This window comes from Chelonoidis abingdonii, chromosome 6, assembly GCF_003597395.2.
Source record: "Chelonoidis abingdonii isolate Lonesome George chromosome 6, CheloAbing_2.0, whole genome shotgun sequence".
NCBI lineage: Eukaryota > Metazoa > Chordata > Testudines > Testudinidae > Chelonoidis > Chelonoidis abingdonii.
In genome coordinates this window covers 92889812-92904287 of record NC_133774.1, presented here as the reverse complement: position 1 = coordinate 92904287, position 14476 = coordinate 92889812, and the positions used below count along the sequence as shown (strand labels likewise).

The 14476-nt window shown below is 39.9% G+C and overlaps 1 protein-coding gene across 1 annotated transcript in view; it reads left to right on the top strand.

The window, feature by feature from the left end:
• Window positions 1-14476, top strand: part of NTRK2 (neurotrophic receptor tyrosine kinase 2) — a 303730-nt gene that overhangs the window by 73387 nt on the left and 215867 nt on the right. The window contains exons 10-11 of the mRNA XM_032771140.2: window positions 5543-5643; window positions 7189-7288. Of these exons, the coding sequence (XP_032627031.1) occupies window positions 5543-5643; window positions 7189-7288 (201 nt within the window). The remainder of the gene's footprint in view (window positions 1-5542; window positions 5644-7188; window positions 7289-14476) is intronic.

The window sequence follows — 14476 nt, the reverse complement described above, 5'->3', positions numbered from 1 at the left end:
CAGACAATCATTTCACGCCCTTTTCCCCTGGATTGCACTGGCAGAACGCCATAGCATGGCAGCCATGGAGCCCGTTTTGCCTTTGTCACTGTCACTGTAATGTGTACCTACGGATGCTGCTGACAGCAGACAATCATTTCACGCCCTTTTCCCCTGGATTGCACTGGCAGAACGCCATAGCATGGCAGCCATGGAGCCCGTTTTGCCTTTGTCACTGTCACTCAGTAATGTGTACCTACGGATGCTGCTGACAGATCAGATCCAGTATCTCCCATATGGTCCATGCTGGAGCTCTTTTTGGATTTGGGACTGCATTGCCACCCGTGCTGATCAGAGCTCCACACTGGGCAAACAGGAAATGCAATTCAAAAGTTTGCGGGGCTTTTCTTGTCTACCTGGCCACTGCATCCGAGTTCAGATTGCTTTCCAGAGCGGTCACAGTGGTGCACTGTGGGATACCGCCCGGAGGCCAATACCGGCGATTTTGCGGTCACACTAACCCTAATCCCATATGGTAATACCGATTTTAGCGCTACTCCTCTCGTTGGGGAGGAGTACAGAAACCGATTTAAAGAGCCCTTTATATCGATATAAAGGACCTTGTTGTGTGGACGGGTGCAGCGTTAAATCTGTTTAACGCCACTAAAATCGGTATAAACGCATAGTGTAGACCAGGCCTAGGAGAAACATAAATGTACTGCTATAGAATGGTTGTAGATATCCCCAAATGGAGGATTAGAGCTATTGGTGGCCCGACTCTTGTGATCCTTTCAAAGTTCTATTTTTGGGGGGCGATTGAGTTCATTATCTTTTCTCCTGTAAGTTAACATTTTGATGATTCAATGTTTATAAAAAGCATGTTTTACCACCTATAGAGAAACCTATGCTATATCTCAGAGAGAGAAAAATTCCCAGTGAAAAATGAGGTTGGCACAAGTGAGCGCCCCTATAGATTGTTTTTTTTTTTTTTCCTCTTCTCTCTTTACACCTTTTCTCTGTCTTTCTACGTTGGTTTTTCATTCCACTTCTCTGCTCATTTTTCACCCTATTTTTACTCCCCTCCCACTCCCCTTTTCTCTAGTCTCTCTTGTATAGTGAGAACTTGCACCCGCTAACATCTGAATGAAGGTCATGCTTTTGAACCCAGAGTATTTTAGTTGGCGCTGATTTAGGCAAAATGTGTTAGCCCCTCCCTGATGAGGACCCAATCTGTAAACCTGCAGTTATTCTCTAACATCTCTGGGCTGTCCATCATGGGTTAGAGACAATTTTTTTTTTAAATAATGAATTGAAAGTCAGTATGACTTAGGTGCTGTTGAAAACTGTATCCAAGCTTAATAAAGTATTGCCTTATCCCAGCTTACAGGATTTTTTTTTAACCTGATAGTAATATGTTTTTTGGCCTCTTCTGATATGGCTGGCCAAACTATTACAAGATGAACCAACAACAGTTACATGTAACCCTTGTGAAGTTGAATTGTGTTGGCATTGGGGCCTAACTTTCTAATTAAGTTGTAAAAAGTACCAAAAGGAGGAGATGAATCTTGTTTTAACACACAGAATTTGAGGACCAAAAATTGGGAGAAAAATCTGCGAAACAGTTGGCTACTTTTATATAATACTGTTGTTGTTTTTGAGTAAGTGTGAAAGTCTATCTTCAGCAGTGCTTTCAAACTACGCTTTATGGTCTAGGTGAGGTTGGATCTTGCTCAGTATATGGTTATTTGGATGAAATAGCCCATAATTTAAGTTTCCTTAAGCTGATCTAAATTGTATTGCTTTGATTCCATTCCATTCCATGTAATTAAACTTTAGCAAATGTGCAATTGGGGCATCAAATTGTCTTTAAGTGGTTTGGAAATATTAAAGCATAGTTTCCCCTCCCGTTTTTTTCCCAAGGAGAGACAAATGTGTTTTTGTTTTTTTGGGGGGGTAATATGTACTTTGCTTTTGATCTTTATAATTCTCTGAGGACCGCATTGTGCAGAAGTATTCAAGCACATGCATAACTTGATGCATGTGAGCAGTCCCATTAAGTTCAGTAAGGACTACTGATATTCTTACAGTTATACATGTGTCAAATCTTGTTGAAGAGCCTGCAAGTTCTAGTCTGACACAAAAACTATATTATTCTGATATTTCCATTGTTCCCCTTCTTACATTATTGTCCTTAGACCATTTTTCAGTAACTAAGAGATACTAACTGTTAATTCTTGCTTTCTTTGAGACTCTTTGCAGTTTAAATGGTTTGTCTTAATTATTCCAAGTTCATAGGTTCACTTAGTGGGATGAGCTATTGAGAGAGATGAAAGTGAGTTGATTGGAAATACTGTATAATTAGTTTTTGAAAGAGTCACTAGTAGAAGTGCTTTAACATGGAAATTACTTTGGGATTAGTTTCTGCTCTGTAGTGAAAACAAGAATAAGTTTATCATCAAAGAACAAACATTCAGGTAATAGTGAATAAGGATATTGGGAACAAGTGGTAACATATAAAACAAAATCATAACTTGCTGTTTGGATCCTAAACGAACAAGTTACCCACTTGTCTAAAGAAGCTTATCTCACTCAAAGTTCTTGCTAGTGTTTTCAGCAAAGTCTGGAGGAGATCCCACTTTTCTGAAGTAAATTCGCTATCCATTTACTTCCAAGGTGAGGGATGACTAGGCATATCTTTTGTCCCCCCAAGTATACTGCTGGCTATTTTTCTCTTCTTAGTTTCCTTCTGAAATCTCTGCCAGCTCTTTGTTAGCATTTGACTTAGAATGCTAATGGTTGCCCCTGCTTACGTATAAACAGATAGCTGGATAAACATCTCTTGTCTGACCATCTGTTTTCACTTTTGTTGGTTGCATACCGTTTGAACATAATTTTTCGGTATATATGCATGACTCTTTATATAGTGTCTGTACAAACATTTCACAATGATATTGATGACCAGACAGGTTTTTTTTTTAATGAGACCTCACATGACCCTCTTTACTAGAATGTAAATACCAGACTCAGAGGATAACAGGAATCCCCTATCTTACCCCTTTCCAGTTGGCACTAAGAGATTCCTGGGTCACAGTAGCAGTGAAAGGAAAAAAGTTTGGACAAAAAGTCAGATTCTGAGAGCTTGCTCTTGCCAGGTACTAAACACCTCCTGTAAGTTTCTGAGTGCTGTTAACTCCTTCAGTGGATGACTGGGTACTCAGTGGCTCACAGGATTAGGCTCTTCAGGAGGGAGTAAGCATATACTGACCCTTGGATATATGATGGGGGAGAGAGAGACCACTATATGGGAATGATATTAAACTACAAATCAGTAAATGTAAATTTGAAAGCTAATAATAGGGATAGTTGAGCAAGATGCAAAAGGGACCTCTTAACCCTACTGAAATAACATGGAGTAGATGGGCTAATCAGGAGATGGGGAATGCAGGCAGGGCCAAGGTGTAATCTGTGTAATATGAGGAATGCTGTCCCCTTGCCTTTCTCTACAGTTTGATGCCTGCTGCAAATTTGTAGCTATAAAGAAGAACCGGGGGNCACTGCCAAATGATTGATAGGAGGCCACCACCAAACAGCTGTTTGGCAGCTTGGGGAGGGGCTTGGAGGAGGGCAGAGAGCAGTGAGTGGGCAGGGGCCATGGAGAGGGGGGGGAGGAGGGAGGGGAGGATAAGGCAACATTATGGTTGAAGTTTTAAATGTTAAAGTCAGGAAATTACAGTGAGTCTCCTGAAAGCACTGTTAGTAGGCCCCTTTGCACACAGACTAGAGCTGGACTAAATCATGGCCTTTGGCCTATTCTAGTGCAGACCTAGGAGGGTCAGCTTGGTCTGGCTTGGCTGCTTTATATCAGCTTTATATCTATATATTAGATGTTGAGCTGATGACAAGGAGAGCCATGTAGACGCTGCAAAGTCAAAGAACCCAGCTTCCTAATAATGGCCATATACGAGATGCAGAATGCTTTGCAGCAAGGAAGTGTGTGTGCAAGCACACAGGCCTGAAAACCAAAAGTGCCCATGCAGCATTTTGCCAGCGTTCTCAGCTAACCCCTCCAAAATGGCACTGAGTGCCTGGCGAAGATAAGTATATTAGAGTGCAGACCCCCCTCTCCCCTGTGGCAGTTTTGAGAACAGAAACAGCATTAATGATCCTACCCCACTTTCAAATTCCATGTACAGAATTTTGGCATTGAAATTTCTTCTGGATTTAAACAAAGTATAAATAAGGGAAAAAATTGTGATTTTTTACGTTTAAATAATCACACTAGAATTACAATTCCAATAACTATACTGATTACATTAATTTGAATGTGTTTCTCTCTCTCTCTCTCTCTCTTTCCAACACACATGCACACATTTTAGTATGTAATCCTAGAAATAAATGCAACTTTGCATTTTTTTTGTATTTAGTCCTTGTTATCTTGGAATAATGCTGGTGAAAAATCCTGCATTTGATAAATCCATTCTGCAGTTTTCAAATAACAACAACTTTGTTGGGCCAAACACTTCTTTCAGTAGAGTTATTCTGGATTTATCCATTGGAACTAAGAGTAGGGTGTGGTCCATCATGTCTGAAGAAACTTAATTTAAGAAATGTCTGGCACAAAACCTTTTTACAGGATTAAGTCTATGGCAAGTTAGCAATTTGGAACCAAAAATGTTCTTGAGTTATCCAAGCACACACAATAATGTGTTTTAAATTTTTTTAACATGAGGGGATCTGTCCCTTCATACTTTGACAACTCAAAACTAGCTAAATGGGCTTTTGACAAATTCTCAAAAATAAATTAAAGGATCATTCTACACTGCAGTTAGGAGTAAGTCCCCGTCTTCACCCCTGGCCTGGATAGATTGACTTGCACTAGCTTGGCTCAAGCTAGTGTGCTAAAAATAGCAGGGTAGATGTGGTGGCAGCTCAGGCTCTCAAGCCCACTGAATGTGAGCTGGGGTTCTTATCTCAGTCTTTGCTGGAGCTGGAACATCCTTATTGCTATTTTTAGCATGATAGTTTGAGTCAAGCTAGCACAAGTCTGTTTATCTGGGCAGGGAGGCTCAATTTCATCTGTAATGTAGACATACCCCAGAAGTCCCCAAACTAATTTAAAAAAAAAAACAACCTCCTCTTTGGGCTTTGGCTGAGTATAAGGCTACAGTTCAATCTTGAGGGTAGTCTTTTGTTTTTAGTCACAAGCACCCAAACCCAGATTTATAGTAAAAGTCCGTCCTTAACTTTAACTCTAGCTTCTCTCAGTATATGTTACAGTGTAGATCCATTCTCTGAAATTTTACATGAGAAATAAGCAATGGATTATTATATTTGAAAGGAAAATGCTGTGTTTTAAGATGTTGATGGGTTATACGTTGGTTAAAAAGCAATGTCTAGAGCAAATGAAGTTTTTGGCTTTGTAGATCCCCCCGCATAATGCTCAGTTGATAAAATAGAAACAATTCATCTTTTACAAGGAACTCAAGAGTTGTAAATTTTTCAGACATTGCAGTATTATAGTAACTGAAAGAATGATGACAACCTTTCTCTCCCCCTCCCTAAGATTATGAAACCACGCCTAATGATATTGGGGACACCACGAACAACAGTAATCAAATCACTTCTACGGATGTTTCCAACAAAGAGAATGAAGATAGCATCACTGTAAGTATATATATTGTTTCCTGATTTCTGATCTTGGCAGACTTTCTGACTATAGAACTGATGAAGCTGTGATGGGACACTAACCTAACAGTGTACCCAAGCTGTTGCTAGAATTGTTCAAGATGCCCTTTCCAAAAAGGGGGGAGGGGGAAAAGAGTGCATGATTTTTCATACTGAATAAAGTGGATACTTAATTTATATCACTTTTCTGACCAACTCTTAGAGATGATCTGTCGTGCAATGTTTTTGTTTTTCAGAGGACCTAAAATACAGTAATTTTATTTACAAAGTAAGAGATTTTCACATCCTTGAAATTCAAGGTAATTTGAAAGGCTCTCTCACTGGATTTATAAACCTGGTGGTCAACTGCTGCTCATAGTGAAGTCATGTTACAATGAAAAATCAAATTAGAATTCTGTGTATTGGCACCATTTTTCATGGGGTTGCTGTTGAAAGATAACATGGAGATTTTTAGTAGAAACAGCTAATTCGGTGGGCCTGAATTCCCCACTTCCTTATCTCTGTGTAATCATTTATACCTGCACAAAGTGAATGTAAAGCACTGTCATTCTTACAGTTTAATGTTTAGTGTGAATTACTTCACAAGGTGGAAGGCAGTGGAGAATTGCGCCTTGTGCACAGATACATGATACATGAATGGGAGGGAAAATTGTAAGCTATGGAAGAGTAGAAAGTTGTGGGTGGGCGGGAGCTACAAACTAGATATTGCTTCAGTACATACAGTTTTTTTGTTTTTTGTTCTTTCAATTTAAAATATTCAGGAATACCTCAAGCGATAGATTTGAAGGAGGAAAGAAGTTCGGGATTAAAAATAAAAACTATTAACAGATATGAGCCAGTGGGAGTGATCTCAAGTCTGTTTCCCCATTCTGTTACTGTCAGTTAGGGACATCAAGGCCCAAAGTAGGAGCTGAAGTTCAAACCTATGGGTCTGTGGCAGCAAATCTCGATGAGCATTACCTCACAGAGCCCCTTCCCTCCTCTACCCCCACATTGTCCCTTGTGGGATTTGTGCACAGCAGGGGCCATCTTATACCCTACACAGAATCCTGAGGAATCTGTGAGAGGTCAGGGCCATCTGTGAAGAGGCTTTGCGCTGCACAGTGGCTTTGGTTCTGGTTTCCTTGTCAGCGACTATGCCTCAGGGGTACATTGTGTCAAAGGTAGTTACACCTCACACTGTATTATCTCTTCTCATAAAGCTCCATACGGCTGCAGAGGTGGATGACATGCAGTCCTCTGACTCAGCCCCTCCTCTGACCAGCTCACCCAGTCTCAGTCTCCTCTCTCAGTGCCAGACCCATGAAGAAGCCTCCTCAGGATGTGGAATTGGCAGAGTCTCTGTTCTCGGCAGGGTGGGAGAGAACCTACATAATGGTCCCCTCTGTGCTCTTAGATCTGACAATCTTTTTTTCCCTTTAAAAGAAAACTTTTTCCCTAGTTGGATTATTCTGAATAAATGTTGCTTTTGAAGACAGTTCATCATCATGCAACAGATTGAACTGTTCTTGCTCTCTCTTTTAGGTGTATGTTGTGGTGGGGATTGCAGCATTAGTGTGCACTGGCCTAGTGATAATGCTCATTATTCTGAAGTTTGGAAGACACTCCAAGTTTGGGATGAAAGGTAAGAAGTGTTGTTTCTTATAAGTTTATCTTAGTTGTCATAGGTCTGATCATCACACTCCACATGCCTGTGCTCCTGAAGTACCGATGATGGACTAGAAAGAGTGCCATCACATATCAGTCCACTTGAATAGCAGGCAAGGGATAAATACAGAAATAAAGGGCCTTGAACCAAACTCTGATCCAAATACATGGTTTAAGCACCTGTTCTCTGCTGGCCTGATTTTTATTTTTTTTTTTTCCCACTTGAAGTCCGTTAGTAGTACCTTACGCTGCAAAACCAAACTCTGATCCAAATACATGGTTTAAGCACCTGTTCTCTGCTGGCCTGATTTTTTTTTTTTTCCACCTGAAGTCCGTTAGTAGTACCTTACTCTGCAAAACCAATGGGACTATTAATGAGGTAAGGTGTTACTCAATGTTGGATGGCAGAATCTGGCCCCATAAAAAGGAAATTTACTCTGATGTGCATTGGATTATGAAAGCCACACTTGGTCATTCAAACTACAATTTTGGAAGCAGGTGTCTGGTAGAGCTGCAACAACTGGGGTTCTGCTGCAAGAGCTGCACCACTGAGCTTACATTGCAGTACCACACCGTAGGAAGCAGTACTTATTGAAATGGCAGTGAGCCCTGTCTGAGGGGTGATAAGAGTGAAATTGTAAACCTTTCATTTTTGTTTAAACCTTCAGTACTACTCCCTCTGACCACTTCTGTAGGTGTTAGAGGAGGTGTATTTATAAAAAGAACTTGTACGCTTGGTGAGAATAGGTGATCAGAGAGTATTTCGCTATGGACCAAAGGGTGACCATGTTTTGTTCTTAGGCTGAGGGTCTGTGGAGAAGATGATAACTAAGGCCCCTCATCTCCCTTTATCTTTCCTGGGACCCCGAACCACACTGCCAATACATCCCATAAAATGATTCCATAAAAACTCATTTGTGGTTTGTGGCTCTGACTGGGCCTGACACTGTGCAATTCAGATTTGTCTGATGTACTGTCAGCTCTGGGATTCTTGATGGGGACAATTCTTAGAGCAGCTGAGATTTAAATGGAGAAGAACTGTGGTCAGTGAAAAGCAGCAGACATGTGGCCTGAGATCCTGCACCTCCTCCCCACATACATGCACACTGTTCCCAGTCTTTGGAATCATCAGGGGCCTTATTGGGGATTTGAAGTCTGAAGGACAAAGCTGTAAAGTTTCAAAGTGTAGAAAGAGTTATGTTAGACTGAAAAAAGGTTTGGAGTGTGTTTTCTTTTATGCTGAAGCAACCTAGGTTGCATTAGGAAAGAACAAGAAAGCTGGAGCCAAATTGTAGGGTGGGATGGTAAGATCTCTGGCATTTGGATTCTAAAAGTGTTCTTGGAATAACATGTTTATTATGTTACTATTTGTCCATACTAATATTTGAAGAAGTTCTTTACTAGCAAGTTAATCTCCTATCTGGGAGAGGTAAGAAAAGTTCATTTATTTTCAGAATTAGTCAATAAGTTACTAATCCTGTCAATCTGCACTATGGCATCAGTGCTTTTCTAGCTACAAACCTGCCTAGAGCATGTTTGTGTAAGGACTTCTTTCTTTGTGAGTCACTGAGTAAAATTTTGAAACTGCGGCAACTTCAACATGGAGTTTATTTTTATTTTGTTAATCGAAACAGTGAGCAAAGCATAGCAAACTGTTCGGGATCCCAAGCTAAAATGCTCACTCCTTTGGGTACGCTCCCTCAAATGACTGTCCCTGGTAGGGACTTTTACTCTGAGGATTAATTTACTGTAAATAAATATCAATTGATAGATTACACTTCATAATCTTGAAATATTATAATTAACTGTAAACAAGTCCCTGAAAGTTTCCATCAGAAAAGGACCACATTCTTCAAAATAAAGATAGCCCTGAATTGATCCATATATCTTCCAAGTCTGAAGTTTGCATTCAGACCTGCATTTAGCAACTTTGGGTTTATCCTTAGCCCAAAGCTCCAGAGACACTTTTTCAAATTATTACTAGTATCATCATTATTAGTTTGTGTTACAGGAGTGTTTAGAGGATCCATCAGGTATCAGGTCCCCAGTGTGCTAGATGCTGTACATGTACATAATACAAAAAAAGTCTCTGCAGCAGAGAGCTTGCAGTCTAAGCATATGATGGGAGACAAGTGAAGATAGACTAGTTGTGGGGGTGTGAGGAAGAAAGGTAACAGTGGAGAGATTATATTTTGTACAGTAAGCACCAGTCACAGCATACTGTATTAAAAATTTAAAGCTGTCATGTAAACAATAGGACCAAACCTGGTGCTCCTGAAATCAGGGGGTGGTTTCCCATTGGAATTGGGCCCCAAATGAGGAAAACTCAATTTACAATTGGTCCATTTTAATCCATATTTTAGTTGGGCCAAGAGGAAATATTCAATTTTCTGCGGAAAATTTGTATTTAAACACGGCAACATTATCTTTTCAAACGAATGTCTTCCCACGTGCTTCTGTGAGCATTTTGCATTCACCAGAGAGAACTTCCTGAGTGACACAAGCCAGGGTTTACACAAAGGGTTTTTACTCCTTTTTCTTTTATCTTGAGGGAACGCAATGCAAGCCCCTCAATCACCACCTCATTCAATATTCTCCACCCTTCCTCAAACAATAGTCCAGAAAAAAAAAACACCCCAAAGAAGGCATGTGGTTAATCTTGATAATGAGCAGAAAGGAGAAGTAAATGATCCTTTCCAATGTAGCTAGCATCTGCAAATGGGGAAAATATGTTCCTCCAAATGTCAGAGGTATGAGTCCAGTGTAAAATGGTGCATGGAGTATAGCAATATCTCCCCATGAGGAGTGAAATTCATGCCTTACTTCAGTCATGGCATGTATCAGCAACATTTCCAGTACAACAGAATACCTACTCTGCTTAGGGCTAAAGTTTCCCTGGGTTTATATGTGCAAGGATCATTCATATCCAACTCACTCTGTGCCCTGGCTCAGGGCTGGAGGCAGTCACAGGCAAGGAACCCAAGTACGCTGTGAGACTAGCACTCAAGGTGATGCTAGCTTGCTCATAAAGGGACAGAAAGGGGTAGGTTGGAGCTTTCCCCTGCTCCAGCAATGCTAGCCTCACCCAAGTGAGACATGCTGAACACTTTCAAAGACTGGCATGGTGGTCATGTTCCTCCTGATCTCCTAGGTGTGATTGTGCCTTTCTGATGTACAAGGCTTCTGGGAACTTCCATGGGACTAGCTTTCCCCCCAAACACTCCCTGTGCACCATAGCCAGTGGTTTAAAGCCATAATGTATTGCTCGGTCTATGTCTCTGTCAGCAGAGTTTTATACAATAACTGGTATTTGGGTTTCTCATTTGTTTTTACTTAACTGAGAGGAGATGGTGGACAGGAACATTTTGGTGTTCGTGCCATGCTGTTATTTTTCCACATTACAGTAAAATAGCTCTGCAGTAGATTTGAGAACCAAAAAAACCCTCTCAACCATATAAGTGAAGTGAACTGTGGTTGAAATTAGGAATTGTGTTGTGTCGAAGTACAGCTGCCAACTTTGGTCTTATTTCTCCTTCAAGTCGTGTCGTCTTAGACTATAGGAAGGTGCTGAGTCCTAACGTCCTTATGATTAACTTCGGAAATTAAAATATATGGCGGCTTGGCATTCGGTTCTTGAAGCTCACACAATATAATCAGCCAGATGTGAATATTCTTCTCTCCCCACTTCAACTATTAACTTTCATGTGTACTGTACTTACAATACTAAACATGTAAATGCGCTTATATCTGATAAAATCTTTCCTGTTGTAATAGTCATTTCTTTTGGTGATGGCTCTAAATGCGATCACCTTTGTCCTAGACTTCTGTACATTTTCCGAACATGGGGCTGAGACCTTTGGACACTCACACAGGGTTATAGTGTAGCTGAAGAAACCTGTTGTTAATTTCCTGAATATATTTACTAGTAGGGTCATCAAGATTTGTGCATTGGTCTTGTGCAACTTCTTGGTTTGCATGCTTTTTGGAGAACGTGAAAATGCTTGTGGTGAGTGTATGTCTGACTATATCCATCTTATAAAACTGGAAGAGCACAAGGGTCGTAGAACAGAGAGGGCTGGAGTGAGTTCACGAGCCCTACTGAGGAGATTTATGGAAGAGTACTTCTGGCCTCCTTTCAGTCTACCTGCACCATTGGAAGAAAAATACAAGTGAGGTGACCAGCAGGGAAATAAACCCATTTTTAATTTTGCACTTGTTAATTAGTATCAACATGACACTGAGAGAATGGAAGAGAAGGAAGAAATCTGATGGAATTTGGTGATTAAAACCTGGATATAGGCAAAAACTCGGAGGGTCACATTTGAAACAGCATAATTCAGTTCAGAAATAGTTGAAAAATATATGTCAATTTGAACCAAAATTAAGGGGTTTTTTGTACTGAATTTATATTCTTGTAGAGACAAGGAGGAGCTGTTATCAGTAAGAAACATGATGATAAGCCAAAGAGGTATTCACATCGCAAAGACAATACTTGGGCTCCCTAATGCTCTTTGCATTTTGAGAACTCTGGGAGGGGAAAAATAATTAGACCCCAGTATTATGAGAGTTGCTCTTTGATAAAGGTCAAATACAAATGGGACTTTTATTGGAACCAGAAAGGGGGTGAGGAGGGGAACCCTCTTAAGTTCTGTCAGAATCTATTTATTGTTTTCTTAAGGGAAGCATTTGTGTGTTTAATTCCTTTGAGGCGAGGGATTTTTATGTGTGTTTGAAGCTGCTGTCAGTGCTTTAAGATTTGTGCTATAATCTAAAGAAAAGAGAATAGACTGAGTCTGAAATTCCTATCGTACTTAAGCAGTGCCAGAAGAGTTCTCAAGTCTGAGCTTGGTAGCACACTCTCCAAAGGCTACTTTTACTCCTCAAGGTACCTCATGCATCTTAAACAGGGAACGCATTTTTGAATAATTTTTACACTCTCATGAGAGTATGTATGGAAGTCTGCATCTCCAGTCTTAACAAATAACAATATGCATCAATTTCATAAATAAGTCAATGACCTTTATATAACAACTGATTCAATTTATCCATTTTTTAAATGCTGGACCTTTAAGCTCTTGCAAGTAGATTATAGTGCCTTCTGTATGTAAACAGACTGCCAGACTGTTATGTTTTTTCACTAGATTGACTACAAGTTAGCAGTCCAACAAGACCTCATATTTTGTGTGCCTGCCTGCATATAGGTAAAGAAAATGTTTTCTTTTATCTATTTCTTGGTGATTTTTTTGCTGAGTAACTTCAACCTTCTATACGGACTTTGAGCCTTCTTTACAATTTTTGAAGTTTAAAAAAAAATCTTCTAAACAATATTACTGTCTACTGTCTTAAAAAACTTTCTATCTTTTACCAGAGTATATTACTTTTGCTGACAAACTCTTGTTACATTTTGTACTTCAGCTTAAAGATAATACAGGCGAGTGTAGCTAGGAACTTGGCTTTGGTTGTGACATGTTTTGCATTTATCTTACGATATTTTAGTTTGAGTAAAAAATGCTGTACAACCATATGAATAAAAGAGCCTTAAATCACCAATATTGTCATTCAGCACTTGTGATAACAGCTTCTCTGACACAATGTATCATCCATCCATTATAGTTAAAAGTCTTTAACCATCATTTGCCCAGCTAATCATATTCATGACTTTAAATAATGGGACGATTGGGCTGCTTTGTCATTCTATTCTGTATATGTGACAAATTATATGTAGGCTCTTTTTGCACATTCCTGTGGAAAGAGCATTCATTGCCAGGAGGAGGGGTCTCTTATCCCTTACTTGTCTGTGAGCAGAGAATGAAGCAGATGCTCACTGTGTTCTCCATTTGAATGTATATCACTTTACTGTGCATGGTGTGGGGTGGGGCACAGTCACAGCAGTGTGTGACTTCATAATATCTTTATTTCAAAATAAAGTCTGTATCCTTTACTCTCGCTTGTGTTCTTGAGAGTTGAGAATGTGCTAAGCAAGTGGATTAAAGGACTGTTAGGGAAAAGAGGAGACATACAATTTATTTTTATTCTGCTCAATATTAATGCAACCTTGAATCAAGGAATTGTGCTTCCTATGAACTAAGGGAAGAATCTCAGGATTACAAGGGAAGTGCTGTACTCCATTTGATGCACAACTAAAAGCTTTATGTAATTCCTCCTTGGGAAAGACCTGTAATTTACATAACATGATTAGGTTTTCAAGCTTTTTATGTATCTGTAACAAGCCTTCAAAGAGCCCATTATGGACACTTTTTGTCTTGTATGCCAAATACTTTAGAAGAACCATGCTCAAAATATGGGAATTAGAGGCAGGACAACTGGGTTCTTTTCCCAGGCCTGATACAGATTTGCTGTGCAACCTTCATTAAGTCACTTAAACTTTCCATCTCTGTTTTCCCGTCTATGCTGTGGTGGTGGTAATGCTAACTATACCTGTTTTACAGGGGTGCTGTGAAAGTCAATCCCTTTAATATCTTTAAATTGCTTTATTATTATTCATTTCTATGACTGTTAACTAAAATGTACCAGAGCAGATGTAACTAAAAACGTTTGGTGGCGATAAGATTCGTACATAAGACTTAGGAAGAAATTTAACATGCGCAAATCTGTGATGTCCTTGAGGGTCACATATGTAAAAGCAAAAGAAGGGAGCTGGCTGATATCAGAGATTGGATGTTATTTTACATCATTGTTCCAATGCCATCTGTGACACTGACCACCACAGTGGCCTCGGGCAGATTGTACAAACTATCTGCCTCTGTAATGTGGGAATGGTGACATTTATGGGTGTTTTGGAAGATTAATTTGTTAATGCTTGTAAGTTGAGGAAGCAAAGGATTGTATGGCAAAAGTGCAAAGTGATGGTGTTATGAACTGATCCCTTGCAGAAATGGCATATGAAAGACTCTACACAGATCCCTGGCCTATCAACCATTCTATAAGGCTGTAAAGAAACCTTTTCATGTAGGCATAGCTCTCCCTCCAGTAGCAAAGTTGCTGCCCTAACATGCCCTCTTTTGGCTGGGTGTGGCATTGCAGCACCCTTTTGCCTCAGTTGCCCCCACTGTCCTTTGGTCAAGTTCACCCATAAGTGTCCTGTTTGACCACTTTACAGAGACCTGCCCCTTCTCAGGCCACAGTTTCTTTTTTTTTGTTTTTA